Source organism: Etheostoma spectabile, chromosome 9 (genome assembly GCF_008692095.1).
Source record: "Etheostoma spectabile isolate EspeVRDwgs_2016 chromosome 9, UIUC_Espe_1.0, whole genome shotgun sequence".
In the NCBI taxonomy this organism is placed as follows: Eukaryota; Metazoa; Chordata; class Actinopteri; order Perciformes; family Percidae; genus Etheostoma; species Etheostoma spectabile.
In genome coordinates this window covers 25916350-25934727 of record NC_045741.1, presented here as the reverse complement: position 1 = coordinate 25934727, position 18378 = coordinate 25916350, and the positions used below count along the sequence as shown (strand labels likewise).

General features: G+C 41.1%; 1 protein-coding gene across 2 annotated transcripts in view; it reads right to left on the bottom strand.

Moving 5' to 3' along the window:
- Window positions 1–543: 543 nt before the first annotated feature.
- nlgn1 (neuroligin 1) overlaps window positions 544–18378 on the bottom strand; it is a 405821-nt gene continuing 387986 nt past the window's right edge. For both annotated transcript variants that reach the window (XM_032525405.1, XM_032525406.1), the window contains 7 exons: window positions 15596–15808; window positions 11428–11694; window positions 10968–11329; window positions 7274–7434; window positions 4511–4667; window positions 4055–4132; window positions 544–2709 (listed from right to left, as the gene is read on the bottom strand). In XM_032525405.1, coding sequence (XP_032381296.1) covers window positions 2113–2709; window positions 4055–4132; window positions 4511–4667; window positions 7274–7434; window positions 10968–11329; window positions 11428–11694; window positions 15596–15808 — 1835 coding nt within the window. In that variant the 3' untranslated portion in view covers window positions 544–2112. The remainder of the gene's footprint in view (window positions 2710–4054; window positions 4133–4510; window positions 4668–7273; window positions 7435–10967; window positions 11330–11427; window positions 11695–15595; window positions 15809–18378) is intronic.

The window sequence follows — 18378 nt, the reverse complement described above, 5'->3', positions numbered from 1 at the left end:
TGACTCTTAAATGGCTGGATCCGACTGCAGTCTTGCTGTATGACACATTCCTACTACAGTGGCAAACATCGTTAGACGACGAGGCTTCACTGACCTAAAGATGTTAGCGATGGCAGACAGTCTTGAAACCGTTTTGCTAACAGCCCAACCTGTCAGCTCAGTATAAAAGATGAGACAGTAAAGAATCTTAAGTAGAAGAAGAGCAGGGACAAAAAAGTAAAGTAGTAGCTCTTTAAAGTGAGGTAAAGAGGGTTGACTGTTACTCCCAGCTGCTATGGGAGACCTTTCTTCTTTCTTCCCATAACACAATGTGCCTCCAAAAATCAATCAACCTTGGCTAATGGTAAAAACTTGATGAAGAGTACACCACGGGAATTGGCCTAGCCTGACCCTGGCTCTTCCTCTCGTCGACCCGCTGTGCATTTCCAAAGAGTTCCACCCAATGTGATCTGTCTGTGCTTGGCCTTTAACTTGCAGAAGTTAAGTACAGGCAACAGCTCCACGGAACCCGGCTGGATTAAGGAAAAGAAAAGCTACATGAGATTCACTCTTTCACCATATTTTCCACTACTTTCATCCTTGTTTTTCATATACCAATGGGCATCCACTGTGTCACTTAATCAACATCTTTCAGTTAAAGAAAAAAAAGTGGGCAATGTAATAAACAGTGCAGGTAATTACTTCTATACGGTAAAGTGGTCCAATAGTTAGAATAGCAAAGAACATTGATTTCAACTGAAGGTACAATGAGTTTGATTGATACAGTGTAATGTGATTTCACCACTATCAAAAAGTAGTACCAACACACAGTAAAAAACTAGTCCTTATATGCCCAGCTCCACTCAAGCTATATTATGTTATGCAAGAAAGTTTTACCATATCCCCAGCCACTCCCCTTTCTGTCCCCAACTCGAGCCCTCAACATCCACAACCTGGAACTGTATTTCCCATGGTCCTGCAAGGGTGTGTGTTTTCCTGTAGTCCAATCAAGAAATCCGTCAGAAATTGCTCCAATGCAAGGGAGAGGGTGGAAATTATTCTTAATAATGACATAATCAGCAGAGCAGCCATCAAGCAGATAAATTGTCATGCGCATCGTGCTAAAATATCCAATTATCCTTTGTCCCACCGCTCTCTGTGTTGAAGTTGGAACTGCCAGAAAGCCAGTAGGTGGATCCCCATTTCCCACTGGTACAGTCCTTCTGGCAGGTTTGCAGTATAGAAGCCCCCTCCCCCCCTACTTCCCCCCACCCCCCAAGAGAAGAGGGCTTAAACAGCCTGGTGCTTAGTGTACAGATCTAGATATGTAAATAGGTTCTATACAATAAAATTGTTTCTGATCCTCAAAAATAAATGGATGAAAAGTATCTGTGACATTGTTTCCTCAAAATGGTTCCATTGTGCATACAGGGTTTCTTTTGTTCCTTGAAGTTTCCAATCCTTCTTTTATTCTATTCAACAATTGTTTTTGATTTATCTTACATACTGTAGCCTCCATTTATGAAGCTAACACATGCCTAAATTGGTTTGCACCGCATCTACTCTGTGCCCCACAACAGAGTAATCTGCTGTGCGATGCCAAAGGAGAACAATATTTTCTTTCTTTTACAAAGTGCTCCACCCTTCTCACCTCCGAGACGGGTCTGATGCTCTGTTTTGCTTCCAGATAATACTGTCAAGCAGTCATTTGTCAAAAGTTCCCGAAGGCCATTGTCGATAGAAAGAAAAAAATAGTTTACTGTACCGTGTTTTGCTGCAATATCAGAACAAAAATAATAATTAAAAACATCCTCCTCCTTGTTTAAGCTTGTGAGGTTGTTTTTCTTAAACTCTGTATTTGTACTTTTTTCTTTTTTTCCCTAAAAAAAACATTTTTTTTTTTTCCTCTGGTCCAAACCCCCAGAAATCCCTTGACTATATTCCCTCAGGTATTAACAGGGTGTTGTACAATCCCAGTGTAATTCCATGGGTGTCTGGCAAGTCAAGGCTGGCGTTTGAGCTCCTGACATATCTGTGTTGTCAGCATGTCGGCCTTAAGTCTCTGCTGCAGCAGTGGCGTTAGCTTTTTGCCTCAGCCCTTAGAGTCCTGCCTGTGTGGGTGCATCCACAGGGCTATACCCGGGTGGTGGAGTGTGAGTGTGGGTGCGGATGGGGCAGTGTGTTATTCTGCCCGCTGCTGGGGAAGGTGTTGAAAGAGTGAAGGGAGGTGAGCCCCCCCATGGTGCTGGGGATCATGGTTATGGTGTTTGGCGTCATAAGCGGGATGTCATCCGGTGAGCGCCTCATTGCCAGAGTGTAGTCGGGCGGGCAGGCAGTCCTCAGCACCACGTCGTGCGGATGCAGGGAGTCGCCCACTCCCCTGCAGTCCAGGTCCGAGTGCTGTTTCATCTGCAGGGACATGATCTCCTCCTCCTGAGTGTGAGCCAGGTCATTGGCGGCACTCCGCTGGGGGCTGCAGCGCCTGTGGACGTCATGCCGGCGTTTGTCCTTCTTGTAGTAAAGGGCTGCGAAGGCTAGAATGTTGAGGAAGAGCAGGGAAGCTCCTACAGCGATGGTCACCGACAGCTCAGTGGAGTAGTCCCGCTGGTCCACCAGGTGTGGCTGGTTGTGGCTGTCCTGGGTCTCGGTGGGAAAAGGACTCGGGTTAGGGCGCTTGGTCGCCAGAATCTTAGTCTTCGGGGTGCGATTGGTAGCCTCCGGTGAAGGGATCTGAAGACAGGAAGAACAACAGCCAGTATGTAATTGATTTTAAGAGTTTGACCTATGTTCAAGGATTTAGTGTTTTTGAGAAAGTTTTTCTTCACATTAACACACTTTTTGATTTATTTGAGAAATAGAGTCTCTGCACACTTCCAGTCCATTCTGGTCCAGTGTAGGTGTTTAGTTAAAAAGCCAATCTTTGGTCTTTATACCTTCATTATTGGAAATATTGCGTCTTTGAACTGCATTTAATGTTTTTGGCCCTCATGCACATTAGAATGTTGTCCTTAATGTTTGTGCATGTATAGAGCTGTAGCCAAAAGGTGGCTAGCTTAGCTTTGCACAAAGATAGGAATCTAAAAAAAGCAACAAGCATATCTTTGTCCAAACATAGAAGTAACTTCCTATTTTTTTTTTGTGTATTGACCTGATTGACATTGGACAGAGTGGGGCTGTTTGACCTAAGCTCAAAGTCTTAATGCAAAGCTAATCAACTCCTTAATCTAGCTCCATAGGTAATGGACACAATGGACACAGTTGTATCCACACTACCTCAGCAAAGAAGTGTTTTTCACAAAATGTTGAGCTATTTATGCATTTGATCAATTGACAATTGGTGGTGTTGTTCCTCTGATGCACATACAAATCATGTTTATCAAATCCAATTTCAAAAGATCCAGCCATTAGCTATACCGCTTATCCTTAAGGGTTGACAGGGCGCTGGTGCCAATCCCGGTTGCCAATAGACTGGAGGTTGGCTACATCCTGGACAGGTTGCCAACCCACACAGAAAGGGCCCAGCCAACACAACATTTGATTTTGCTGCTGTAACACAGGAATTTCCCATTTTTCTTGGGATCAATAAACATCTATCTATCTATCTATCTATCTATCTATCTATCTATCTATCTATCTATCTATCTATCTATCATAAGATTGGGCAGTCCAAAACTCTTAAAACTAGATGTGTATTCATTGCTAACACCTGATTACTTTTGGGATTAGAACGTACGGAATCCCTATAACCACTGATAGTAAAGGTGATGTATATTTTGACAGATGTGAATTTCCTCCTCACTATACTAAAAATATAGCTGTGTGTTGCTTAAAAGAACCATTTGATCTTTTAGCACTTCAGTTTCTATCATGTCAATTATATCATGTCAAACCACATAAGTAAGAGGCACCTGAGGGCAGGATTGGACCAGAAAATCTATATTGCACTTTAAAATTCCTTTTTTAAGTTGCTTGGGTCTACTTTAAAAGTTTGCTGTAAATGGGACAACTCAGGTATTTCATTTGTAGATATGTACAGTACATATATATATATGTGTGTGTGTGTTTTTGCACCAACCTTGGTGGTGGTGGGGATGAGCTGTGTGACCTCGTTGAGGCTGTGTAGATGAGGAACCAGCTCCAACCACAAGTTGACCTGAGGAGAGAAAATATGAAGTGGGAGAGAGAATGAATGGAAACCATACATAAGAAGTATCTTGAGAGGAGCAGACTAAAATCATTATGACATTACATTAGAATGAGAATGAAGTCATTCTGACAACTTGAATGCTAATATCTCAGTCTTATCTTAATCTTATTGGTTAAGATGGTTGCTTTGAATTGAAGTAAAATAAGGCATTGAAATAATTTGCCCCAAACATCAGATCAACAAAAGTGTCATCCCTATTTAGAGTTTGCCTGGACAATAATGCAAACAATACAAAATAGGATAGCTGCCCAAATCTACCAACTATATCTGCTGTGTCTGTCTGTTAACTTAACATAAAGTGCATTTCGTAATATCTGACTGTACCTTGTTGGCACGATAGTGCTCTTTTACCCGGGGCTTCAGGCCAATGTGTAGGTAAAGCTGGTCTTTCTGGTTGTAGCGTGTCCAAGCCACTTCTTCAAAGCGATTGGGCTTGGTGTGGATAAACTTGGTGTCCTGGGGGACAGGCTGGTTTGGATCCCTGACAATAAGATAGAAGGAGAAAATGGTTTCTAATGAAATAATTCACAGAGAGATGAGATCTGCTGATGGTCTTTTGGCAGAACCATACACATGCACATTGCCTCCCCTTAAAGATGCAGAACTCTCCTCGCCCAATCAGAAATAGTTATGTCACTTTTTATTTGTTTAATTTAGGGCACAGGAAAAAAGTAAATTTAAAGGTGGAGTGGACGTTTTGGGACTGTCTGCTTATTAAAAATATGTGTAGCATCTCCCTCAGGCTAATCGGTGTAATTATGAAAATGCTGGCATGCAGTGCTGAGATGCAGCCTCCAGGTTTTATCAAATATTAATCAACAGTTTCTAAGATATCACACCTGATAAAATCAAAAAAAGGTCAAAAGCTGTATTATGGCTCACAGATGGTTGTTTTTCTAAAAGATTCGGATTGAATGAAAAGGTCTTGAGATAGCTAATAACCCCAGAAGTTTCCCTCATTTGAAGTTTTATTCAAATGCTAAATATGAATTAGCATGTTGCATTTTTAAATTATGGATGTCTTGTTGAGAGTGTACCTATTTATATATAATTTCTACATAAAAAGACTTCCAGCTAAGGACTATGTTTGGCTATAGAATAAATATGCAGTTCAACCATGCTGATAATTTCCATAAAGCATATGCTTCAGTGGTTGGTTAAGACAGGCTATTTTAGAGTTATGTACCAAACGTTAGAATTGAGCCATAATAAAAATACACAAGAATGGAGTACAATGTAAATGCAGGTCTGTAACCCTTTATGAACCCCCTAATATTAAGTATAGTTTACTGAGCGCATTCTGCATGACATCTTGTGCTGAAAAGCCACCCTTACATTTAATCTGGACATAATAGAGCCAGCCATGTGAGCTATGGAGGCCCATTCAGACCCATCGAGAGCCCCATTGTCTGAGTGGCATATGGAGCCAGCCCAGAGCTCATCAGGAGTACACTTAAGCATTCAAATTGGCGGCATAAATCTCCCAGGTACCCGGCATTCTACGTCAATTTAGGGTTATATATGTAGATCATTAGTGCCTTTCTCTTCCCCTCAGGGCTACTGGGCAGTGCACTGAAAAAGCCAATGTCCCCCCATTACACTCTTGAAAAACAATTACCGGCATGACTATATGCTCTAAGGCAGTGTGTGACAGAAGGGGGAAAAAAGGATTTTAATTTTGTCCCATCGAGAATGTCAGGCTACAACCATTAATTAAGAATGTATTTGAAGATATGTATAGAGTAGAGGGTGCATAGCATACCAATTACACTATACAGTCCATAAAACACGATAGCACAATTCACTACTCCTGGTCATCAAATATATTGTAGGTTAATATTGAGGAAACACAATTACAATGAAGTGATCAATTAGTTCATGGTATTGTAATGGCAATTGCATGTTGTCAAGTGTTGTAAGACCAATTGTAGAACAAATGTCAACAACATTATTTCAATAACCCTGTGGCTGACCTTTATGCTGTGTTATGTTATGTTATGAATATGAACATACAGTAGCTTGTAAATCAAATAGATTGTTTGGAGAAAACCTTGTTTCAGTCAAAATAAGTTTACTATCCAGTACAGCTTGGCAGCGCTCCTGCAGCAGGTAGTAATCAGACTTCTCTATCTGACCTTATTTTAAAACCATGAATTTCTTATTTTTACTGTGAGAGAAGACACTGTGTCAGTCCTTTATTTTTTAATTAAATTTGATTTGGTGTGTGTCCCTGTGTGGGAGTAGGCTGAGGAGGACATGCAGGGAGAATGGAGTCTTCCCTCACAGCAAGAAACAGTCTGAATTTAACAATTAGTTAAACATGCAGCAGTGCAAACCAACTTATTTAGACTTCGATGATCTGTAATAATTCCTCTTTTCATGGTAAATGGGCTGCACTTATATAGCACTTTTCTAGTCTTAACGACTACTCAAAGCACCATTCACCCCAATCACACAAATTCATCCTCGGTGGCTGAGACTGCCATACAAGGTGCCATCGGCTCACAATTCACTCTGATGCATGATGCATGATGATTGAAGATGGTCTAGAATCGAGAGCAATTCAGGGTTTAATGTTCACTTTGACTTGGCCAGGATGGAACCACTGACCTTTCAATTGGTTGACAGCCGTTCAACCACCAGAGCCAAAGCCGCCCTTTTCCCCTTTCCCCTTTTATCTGCCCGCTCTGCAGTTCCAGTCCCACTTAATGAAGTCTTTGTTATGCACATAGATACTTAAACTGATTGGAAACCCAACAACCTATTCATAGCGAAGACATTGACGTTACCCAGGAGAAATCTAGCTAGGGAAACCAGGTTTCTCTTATCCCCTAGTCCTATTACAGAAACCAGGTTTCTATGATCTGATGAAGATTATTTTTGGGTTTTTTTGCCTTTATTTGTGGGGCAGATTAAGTCAGGAAAGTTTTCTAAACCAGGTTTCTCTAAACCCCCCAGCTACTTCACTTAATGCGTAACTATGAATTGTCAAACAAATTTACAGTACATTTAAACTCTGCACTGTCCCAAGCCATGGGGAAACACATAGAAAGTAAGTTGTATTGGCCCTTGGTAGTGTCATCATACCCGGTTTTAGCAAAGTTTGTCCAGTAGGTCATGACCACGGCACTCAGCATGACGTCATTCTTGGAGAAGTTGCAGGGAAACAGCTCTGTTGGTCCAATCATCGGTAGGCCGAACACATAAGGGATCTCATCTCCATGTGCTGCATCTGCCCACGGTGGTACCTAATGTGTAGTAGATAAATCAGATCAATATTATTACATGTGAAAGAGACAGGACACTGAAAGGCATTATTGTGCATGCTGACACACAGTGAATATTTGGACAGACAGATCCAAGAAGCTGGGGAAATCTTTTTTGAGAGAGAAAAGGGGAAATGAGAAAAGATTTTAATGTAATTTTACTTATCACATCTGGCACATTATTCATTGACAGATGGGAATAAAAGAGCAGACAGAAGAAGGTGGCTTTGGGCTACATTTTAAACTTAAAGGTGCTGTAGATAAGCCTGTGTAGAACTACATGAAGCAGGTAATTTAGAAAAAAAATCTGGCTCCTCTGGCACCACCTACAGCCTATAGTAAGATTTGCAAAAATCCACCGCTCCATTTTCAGATGCACCAATCAGGTTTCCTCCCCATTTCCCCTTCCTCACACGTACTCTATAGAGCTCACAGAACAGTCTCGCCCCTCTTTCAAGAAACCTTGGGTTCCGGAAGTAAATTTCCCATTCATTTCTCCAATTGACGTCTGGCAAAATACGTATATGAAGAGTTTTAGACGAGACCTTAGGCTAACCAGCTACCATGTGACCTATATACATATCACTGAGTGAAAAAACAAACAGAAAATCCCAAAAAGTCAAAGGTACAAGACTGTACATAGTTTCATTATCGAGCAAAGGAACTACTCATCCCATAAACCACCGCGCACCACTATATAAAGTAAGCTAACGTTTGTTTAGCTAACTGCTAATTTGGCTAACCGCTAGCTGAGACAGCATGTAATAACTTCTCTCAAAATAAAACCTGAAAATAACCGTTAACATATATACTGTTACATCAGCTGTAGCCTGCTTATCCCAGTGTTTAGTTTGAGTTAACGTTATTTAAGACTGAATCAAGCTGTCAGCCAGAGGTTAGCCAAATTAGCTGTTAGCTAAACTAACGTTAGCTTCCCGGCAGAGGCTAGCGGCTAAAGCGTGGGAACAGATAGTGATTAGCGCAGTGTCGTAAATCTCCTTATTTTTTTGTGTGCAAGCACACAGATTGGGTGCCAACAGCTCCCCCTCCTCAAAAGCATGAGTTTCACCAATCAGAGGCATCACTGTGGGATTGTTTAGGATTGTGGGTAATGAAGTACGGATTCAAAACATCACAAATAAAATGGCTTATACCCCAATTGTCAATGGAGAAATTGCATTGTATTTTTACTTCCGGAACCCGCTCTGGGCAAGACTGAGCTCTAATGTGAACAACTCTCCCTTATGGGGGGAGGGGCTTAGGAGACCGTTTTGGGCTTTAGTGGAAAAGGGGGAACACTGAGAAGTTGATGTTCAGATTTTCTGGCTTAGTCCTGGATCTTCACAATCCTACCTACAGTACCTTTAAATGTTGAAATACATGTTGAAATGTCAACTGTTTTGTCCCTGAGGGGACATTTGTCTTGGGCACAGTGCTACAGTCGGCTTCACTTAAAAAGAAATTCACAAAAACAACATGACAAATAAAACATGTAGCCCGTATATCTGCAAAAAGAAAGTGTGAAGATTTAATCACCACTTCCTTTTTAATTAGTCAGTGTAGCTGTTTGTAAGCAAAAAAATGTTAGTTGGGAAGCAAAAACTAGTTAAAATTATCATTTCTTAGGCGTAAACTAGTCAGTTTTTTTCAGGCCTTGTTTTTTGAGGTAAGTGGTGTCTTTTTGTACTGTAAAGCAGTCTGCCTTCATATTGCACAGCAATTAAGCTGTGTGATCTAAAACAATCAGTAGCAGATTTCTACCTAAATCTGACACAATAGAAGCCTATTCTGGCTGTCTGCTTTACAATAATTATGGAAAAGTAAATTGTGTACATTGGTTCTGTTAGAACCAGGGACATGCATGTACTGCACTGTAGACAGTTGCTGAACTCAATGATTCTGGTTGAGATAATTAAAGCTATGATTTGGCACCATAAATATTTTTTATGTGCGTACATAGGTATATATATTATAAAGAACAATAACAACATGACTACAGCTAGTAAAAGTATTTTACCCAATTGGAACGTTTGATATATGTAAAATGATACGTATATGTGAACTAATTCGCAATGCCATACATGGCACAGACACACTTTACTGTGTATTTATTATTAAATGACACATTTGTTTTAATGAGGTATTATCCTACTCCAACTTAAATTAAAATTAAAATGCTTCTAAAAAAATAGGCCAACTTTATATTAAATGTAGGATGGTTGCTTGACATTATCAAATGGTTCACTCACAGCTGGCCTGCTGGCCGTTTTAATCCAGCTCTGCAAAGTTGCAGATCTTTTAGCTGCTTCATTGAGCTCTTTCTCTCTCTTCTTCATTCGTCTTTATTGTTATTATTACATTAACCAATTGGGACATGTAACATCTAATAACAAAATAAGTCGCCTTTCACTTTCACTACCGTCGCATCTGATTGTTGGTTGAAAAATCATGTAACATATTTAATGCTTAACAACAACCTAGCATGATTCAAGAGCCCAGACATCACATCTGAGCCTCTCTCTTCTCTACATAACGCACACTCAGGCAACGTAGCTATGTTAGCCTGCTGCTGCTGCTACAGCTGTCATTAGCTTTGGTTGATAACGTAGCAGTTTACGTTACTTTAGCTTATGCAATGGTACGCGACGTGATGCAAACATTACAAGCTGAGCTGAATATTATTCAAAGCTCAAGTGGATTTTTTGGTTACTATTCAGCATTTGTCATAATCTTTAAAAACTCACTTGAAGGCAGAAGGGCTTGGCTTTCCCTCTTTCATTCGCTCCATACAAATATAAACAAAGTCACATGACTGGGGGTAGAGGGCAAGATTGGATGGTATATTGTGATTCAATTTGATTTAACTTTAGTAATGATTGGCGTATTATCGTAATAATGCAGCCACAAGCCAAACGGACAGTTGCCCGAGCAACAATAGCCCGTACCTGTGCAAGTCCCTGGTTAGAACATTTAAAGCCTCAAGATGCGTTCATGCCAGGGAAATGAAAATTTCAGAGGTGATGAGTTTTCATATAAAGACAACAGGAAGATGTGAATGGATGCAAAAACATGCTAGTTTGCTCCTCATGGTGCAAACTGAGACAAAGACATGCCAGCATGTTATGTAGGAAGATTAAGATTAAGACCATTCTTAATCCCACCTACAAAACTCTAGGGGAAACGCTCCACTCAATGAGCTTCAAACTAAATTTGAATAGCCCAAATCAGAAATGTTGATGGTAATTCAGAGATCAGGAACCAGACTACTTGAAAAAACCTTTAGAGTTGATACAGTAAGAGTAACTGTTATTAAAATGCAGCAATTTAATCACAACTCTTACTGTTTATAATATCTTTGTTTGATTTTAGATAATTTGATTAGATTAGATGATGCTTTGTATGTTTTTGTCGCTCTGAACAGGAACTGAAAGCTTTACCCTGCGAAACATAGAACAAACCAGCAGTTTCAACTCCATAAAGTAGATGTCCCATTACCCAGACAGCCAGCAACCCACCTGTTCAGTCTGACAATGGTGGTAGAAGGCATAGAAGTATGTCGGTGACCCAAAGCTGGAGTGCAGGTCAGCTGTGGCGACAGCCGGTGCCACCCACTGGTGATCGGTGAAAAGAGCCAGCAGTGTTTTCCGGCGGGTCTCCGGGTTGTGCCTGTCGGCCCAGTCTGTGTACATGAACTTGATGGTCTCTCGGAGGATGTCTTTACCCTCTGGGTAACCATACAGGTCATCCACAAAGCTAGACACGGCGTAGTCAAAGTCGTTAGCCTGAACGCCATTTTCGTTGTCCACGATAAGCTCCACGAATTTAAGGCCCTCGCCCTGGTTAACTCCCAGCATTATATCGTAGTTGAGGAACTCACCTTAAAAGAGATGGTGCAGGTTGTTAAAAAGCACAGATATAAGGTAAGGACACTGTTAGAAATTGCCTGCTCTTAAGTTAAGTAAAGTGATTTGATACCTTGCTCCATGAGTATTTGAGGGTCATCAGGTATAACATCTCCATCAATAACAGGTCCAAAGGCGATGTGGTAGCGGGCTGGCTGGATGTCTTGATCTACCAGCTCCTTGTAATGTTTTCTCTGAAGACACCCCACAAGCTCTACAGTGTCCTCCAAGTTACAGCCCACCTTACGGGCCAGCATCCGGGCGTACTTGGCTGGCTGAAAACTGACAGCCCAGCTGGACAGAGCTGTTCCACTCTGGGCGATGGCCCTCTGAAACAGTCCTGGAGACAAAAACAGCAGAGTAGGAAACAAAGCAACACATTATCATTCTGGAACTCTTTCTTATAACCAGACCCAAATGGAATCCTCAGATTTATTTTCAGTTAACAGTGGTGATGCAGGCAACATTTACATTGCTACTATTTGGTTATCCTAATATAAAAAGTAAAAAATATCCTTTGCTAAGTTTACACTTCACATTCCCCCTGCTTTGACGTTTCAGAGCCATTAAAGTGGAGAAATTTGAAAACACTTCTGATCCATTTTGGTTTGAAATCTGCAGGGTTGTGTTGCAGTCTAAACTGCCACAAACAGAGACCGTTAGCAACACCGACACTGACGCCAATGTTTCACTGCCTGATTGAGTCATGACGTCTCTTTCTCTGAGAATAAGATACTAACAATACTGTGGCAAATACATGCAGCCTCCTGTTTACCCAGGGCACACCCATGCCCAGTATTTGAGAATGTTCGTGAGATATGTGGTTTGGGTGTGTTAGTTTAAATGATTACTTCTTCTACTGGATCTAAAAACTCTTTTCCAGGTCTGTGTGGGTGTGATTGACATCTTCCAGAGTCCACTTTTAGTGTTGTTGCACCTGTTAGGGCGGGACAAATGACACATTTGTCATCCTTAGTGGTAAAAAGAATTTGTGACCTAATAAATTCCCATCACAGCTCCGGTCCACCTTCAACCTGAAAAGAGTCTAATCAGCCAGAATAACAGAAAACACCTGTGTGGATTTTCAGAGGCAGAATGAAATCTGCATAATTTAGGGCACTGCATTCTGCAGAAAATTCTGCTGCTGTAGATTATGTGTACCCCTGCTTCTAACATAAAAGAACATATATTTTGAAAGCATCCAAATCTGCACACAAAAAATATGATGTTATACCCTTCATGTACATGTATTCAGGTAAACAATGATCAGATTTTGGAAACAGCAGTTAAGGATCAGGTTACTTTCCAGTGTCTGTTTTACAGTGCTATGATCAGATAATGTTCCTACAATTTATTTTTAATTATTTATGGGTCCAGTCATCTAGATTAAGACTCAAATCTGCTCACTCCAGAATATCTATTCAGAAAAATATCAGATAAAGGAGGTACAGGTTCAGAGTGAAAGGTTTCCATTCTACCCTTGTGTTTTAATACAAACTGAGGAATACCACACTGATAAACCCACAGAAAGTATGATGTAGAGGATAACTCATTGTAGTAACAAGCCACAAAGCCAATAATCTGCAGGTTTTTAGCACTAATTGCGCGTGCCCTGGCGGTCACAAGACCCTCACTTTGCAGGTCATATTGGTCTCCTAAGAGTCTTTTCACTAGCACCAAATTTGTATAAATCCAAGACTGAAAATTAGATTAGCTTAGATTCAACTTTATTGTCATTGCACAACTAGGGACACTAGTACAACGAAATTCAGTTTTTAGCAATCATTAAAGTACCTTCACTGTATAGCATTGCTTAAGAAAACACATAAAACACAGAATGCAGTATGATCATGTTAATCCATTGTTGAAATATGAAAATGCATTTAGCAAATAAAGTGCATAGAGTTCTGAGAAATCGGACAGTTCATAGTCCAGATAATAGTAGAGACATAATGCAGTATGATTATATATAGTGCATTGTTGAGGTTTATTAGTAAAGTGCATAGTGATCAAAAAGCTGTTTCTGACCCTGCTGGTGCGACTCCTAAGGCTCTTGTAACGTCTCCCAGACGGGAGAATGGAGAACAGTCCATGAGTGGGGTGTGTGTGGTCCTCGATGATATTGAGTGCACGTTACAGACACCGTGAGCAATGAAGGTCAGTAATGGCTGGAAGTGATGTGCATCCTGTTAGTGAGGATGCTCTTGACTGTGCAGCGATAGAAGTTACGGAGGATCTGAGAGGAGCGTCCAGTGACAGATTGAATATGTCGGTAAAGACATTTACACGCGCCCAGTGATGTCATCCAGGGCCAGCTGCCTTCCATGGCCTTATAGGGGTTAATCGTCAGGTGAAGGTGTAGGGGTGGTAGGGGGGTTGAGTTTTCTCGTCTGTAGTCTGTGATGGCCTGTATCCCTTGCCACATAAGTCGGGGGCTGGAGTTATTGAAGCGCTCCTCATTCCAAAGTGTGTGTCTATGTTGGGCGTTTCGTATTCCCCTTTTCAGGTTGGCCCTTGATGTGCTATAGGATATTGAAAGCAATGTTGCGGGCCTGTAGCAGTAGATGGATGTCCTTATTCATCCAAGGCTTCTGATTGGATATATCTTGATCTGCTTGTAAGTTGTGACATCATTGACGCTCGTGTTGATGTATTCCAGAACAGAGGAGGTATATGTGTCAATGTCCAACTGGGAGTCAGAAGTGGCATTGGTGGCTAACAGACTCCAGTCTGTCCACTGAAACCCAAGCTGTAGTGTGTCCTCCGCTCCCACGGGCCAGATATTTACAGTCCTCACTGTGGGTTTCACCCAGTTGATGAGGGGTGTGTATCTGGGCAGCAGCAGCAGGGAGACATGGTCAGATTGACCCAGGTAGGGGAGTGGTTTAGGCCTCGGAGATGTTTGTGTACACCTTGTCCAAGATTCTGTCCCCTCTGGTCGGGCAGGAGATATGTAGAACTTGGGTAGTACAGAGTTCAGGTTTGTATGATTGAAACCCCCTGCAGCAATAAGTGCCACTTCTGGGTGTGCAGTTTGCTGTTTGCTAATGGCAGCATGTAGTTCTTTCATTGCTTGCTTAGCATTGGCATCAGGGGGTACATAAATGGCCATGATAACAGTACATGTGAATTATCTGGGTAAATAATAAATGCAACATTTAGACCATATAAGAGAGTGTGGTTTAGACCAACTCTATCTGTCCAGTTTCCTGTAACTGCAGTTATTATTTGAGTGATGTTTGCTAAAAACTACAGTGCAGAGCTATTTTAGGGATTTACTAAACCTTTTTTTTTTTTTTTAAATACAACTTTTTACGTCCTATTTTTTAATCTTTAACTTGGGGCTGAGACACACATTTATTTCTTCTTTTTTAATGTGGTTAGTTGAAAAGAATAACACCAGCCTTGTGACACACAAACCCAACGTCCGACAGCCAGACTGAGCAGTCTCCCCAAGTTGGTCAAAAAAGTGCCTTGGAACACACCAAAGCGACGCTGACTTTAGCGCAAGTTCTGCATGTCCGCAAGACGTAATACGTCTCCATAACAGCAGGCAGCGCTTATCTGTATTGTCATAAATTGGCAGCCAAGATGACAACATTTACTGCTATTAGCATATAGCTACTATAGTTAGCAGTGGACACTTATCGAATATAGAAGCACTTTCTACAGTCAATTTAACTCAATACTACATAACCACAACTGTTTAGGAGTAATGTGACCTACAATTGAGGAGAATTTAACAACACTGCCGTAAGCATGTAGCTATGTACATGTGACAATGTTAACACCACCGCAGTAGCAGCCTGGAGCAGATGACCAATCATAGCAGGCCAGCTTAGAGTTGCGTCTCACTTAGTCGACAGTAGAAAAAAAGTGTTGAAACCAGGGCATTCGGAACAGTTGGAAATCTGAACGTTTTAGCTCACAGGGGTTTCTAAAATACGTTTAATTCATTGTTTGACGTTTTGGCCACATGTAACATGAAAATCCAACAACACGTGTTAACATGTTTTAGTAAAAACCCAAAACACAAGTATAATTATAAAAATGAGCATGATTTGTCTACTTTAACCTGCATGTGGCCAAACAAAGGCATGCAGAATTAAACTTTGTTGAGTTTCCTCTGCACCAAGCACTCACATGGACACACACCACTGAGGTGCACATACAATACTGCATGCATACCTAAATTTGCATGAAGATCCCATGTGAATTCCGCCGTGACTTGTGATTGTTACCTTTGGTAGAGTTGCTCCAGCGGTTGCCCTCGGAGTAGTGAGACAGTGTAAGCAGGTTGACACAGGAAGCTCCAGCCCCTGAGCCAAACACAGTGATACGTAACGGGTCACCGCCGAAGGCTGCAATGTTCTCACTGGTCCAACGCAGAGCTTGGATCTGGTCCAGCAAACCGTAATTCCCTTTGGCTGCCTGGTCACCTGTGCTCAGGAATCCTGCATGAGATGACAAAGACCAGAGGAGATGTTAGTCATATTCTTTTTTTTTTTTTTTTACTTTTTAACTGCTGCTCTCCTGGCTCCACTGTGGTGTCAGGTTAAAGCCTGTTTCTATATAGTCATTACTAAGGACATAACAATGGCAAAAAAAAACATTTTGAACATGTTTAGAGGCTAAAAACACGTTTGAAACTTGCCCTGTTAATGCCTTTTGGGTGCTAACTCTAGCAGGAGGATAACACGGTGTAGACAGCACCGATTGATTTAATCTTTCTCTCTACTGACAGTACTCCAAATTTACAAACAACAGAGCTACGTGTTGAAATCAACCAAAGTTCTCCTTTAAGCAGAAGGATTCAATAGTAGTCACCCACTCACACATGTATATAAAAAGCAATGACAAAAGGAAGTCCCTCCTTTAAAGTAATGCATCCATTACATACAATGTGTGCTATTTGCTTACTCAATAAGACATGGCACTGGTTTAAGAGAATGTATAATGGTGTAACCAAAAACTTCTCAAATGAACAATTGTTACTAAAGTTATTTCTTTTGAGAAATGGAAAATTCTTCTATAAGAATCCCTACACGAGTTGACATAGAAATATACAAGTTCAAAGCAAAGGATTGATTTTAAATAAAATAGTACACTAACAGCTATTACAAGCAAACTCTTCAATGAAATTAATGATCAGTTGTTACAAAGTAACCTTGGTGAGAAAGACAAGATGAATTGTGATAGGACAGGACAGAGGAAGGTGTGATGTGATGTTGTTAGTATGAAAGTGCTCTGTGACTATGTCATTATCAGAAACAGTACCCCATGAGTTATTGTTTTTTTCTCATTGTCATTACTAAGTCCACTTGAATAGATAATTGACAATCAAATAGGTAGGAGAAAAAACACAAACATGACTTGATATGGATATTAAGATATTTATCAACTATGTGAAATCATTTTACTTTTTAAACATTTATTTTCACATGGATTATTTTAAGATGCAAAGGTTCACAGTGAATTATCCCTCATGAAATGAGACCACCAAGGACACATTTTTCCACTAATTTTCTTTTTGATTTCCATGATTAAAATAAAATAAACAACAATCTACTTTTGGACCATCCAAGCACAACTGCCAGTAGATAACGAGGCATATTTCTCACGTATACAAGGAAAACCAACAAGCCTGGCTCTTTGAAAATTTGCTGCAATAAAACAAGAGTCATTGCCCTGTAGAGCCACTTAAAGTGTGGATACGCTAAATATAACACAGGCAGGCTCATTTTGGAGAGAGACGTGTCTAAATCTATGATCCAGCCTCAAACAGAATTAACAGTAGGATGTTGATGAGATAGAGTCATGTGTCATGAAAACCGCTCTTTGTTCAGAGAAAAATGGATTTGTTTTCTCAAAGCAGAGAGAAAAGAAAAGAATTAAATGAATATACGGTAGAAAATGAACAACATTCATAGTCCTCTCAGTTGGCCCAAGCAAATCAGATGTTGTAAGTTGGTTCATTTTCTTTTTCCGGAGCCAAAAATATGTTTACATGAAGAAAAACAATAATGAGGTTTCTTCAATAGATCAGTGTCAGCCTTTATTGCCCTAACTCTGAATCTAACCCTTTACATATAGCCTATCCTTATGAAGTCCTCACAAGGGCCTATATAATCACAGTATCAACCTGTTTCCACCCCCACCTCCATCTCAACACATTCTCACTCTCCCATCGGGTTAAATATGGACGCCTGGTCATGTGTCTTTGGCTTTTGCTATCCACGCTAAAAGTCGCCTTTAGCGACGGAACACTTGACATCCCTTTTGACGCTCTGAGTTGGGACGTACTGACTGACAAGCCGCACAAGAAAAGGACAGTTAGCTTTAGGAAAAGATCATGGGTGGTTATAAAATGTATGTTTCTGTGACACACGGAATCGTCTCCTGGGTGAAAGTCCTGTGTTGTTTAACCTATCCACCACCCCAACCACCCTCCTACTACTCGCTACGTCATCTTACATAGCCGCGCTCGTGCTGCTGATCTGCCCGTTGCGTTTCATACATACACGGAAGGGTGCTATTTGCCTCGTATCTGATGCTGAGAGCCACTGCTTCAGTGTCTATATTTTACGAGTTAGGAGTGAGAACGGGTCGTCGATCTCTACCCCTATACCCAATCTATTTCCCCCCTTCCAATAAAACCTCTCAGGTACTCCTGCTCAATGCGGTTGCATAAATCTAGTGCAAGTATATACCCACAGGGGAGCTCTGGTCTTTCAGAGCAATTTCATGTCCAACGCCGCCCCACCACTGACATCACCACCACCACCACCATCATCACCTCCCTCTGATATCCATTCTAAAAGCATATCCTGCTACAGGCATCAAGGGAGACCCCCACACCCACTCACCAACCCTCACATTCTGTACATCGCTCACATACTTCCTCCCCTGTCTTCCTTCATGTTCTTATTCTCACCATTGTCCTACTCTGTGGCTAAATGGAGTGCTCATAAGCCAGTGTCAGTCAACACTACAGTTCATTTCCACAAGGATGCATTCAGGCCGC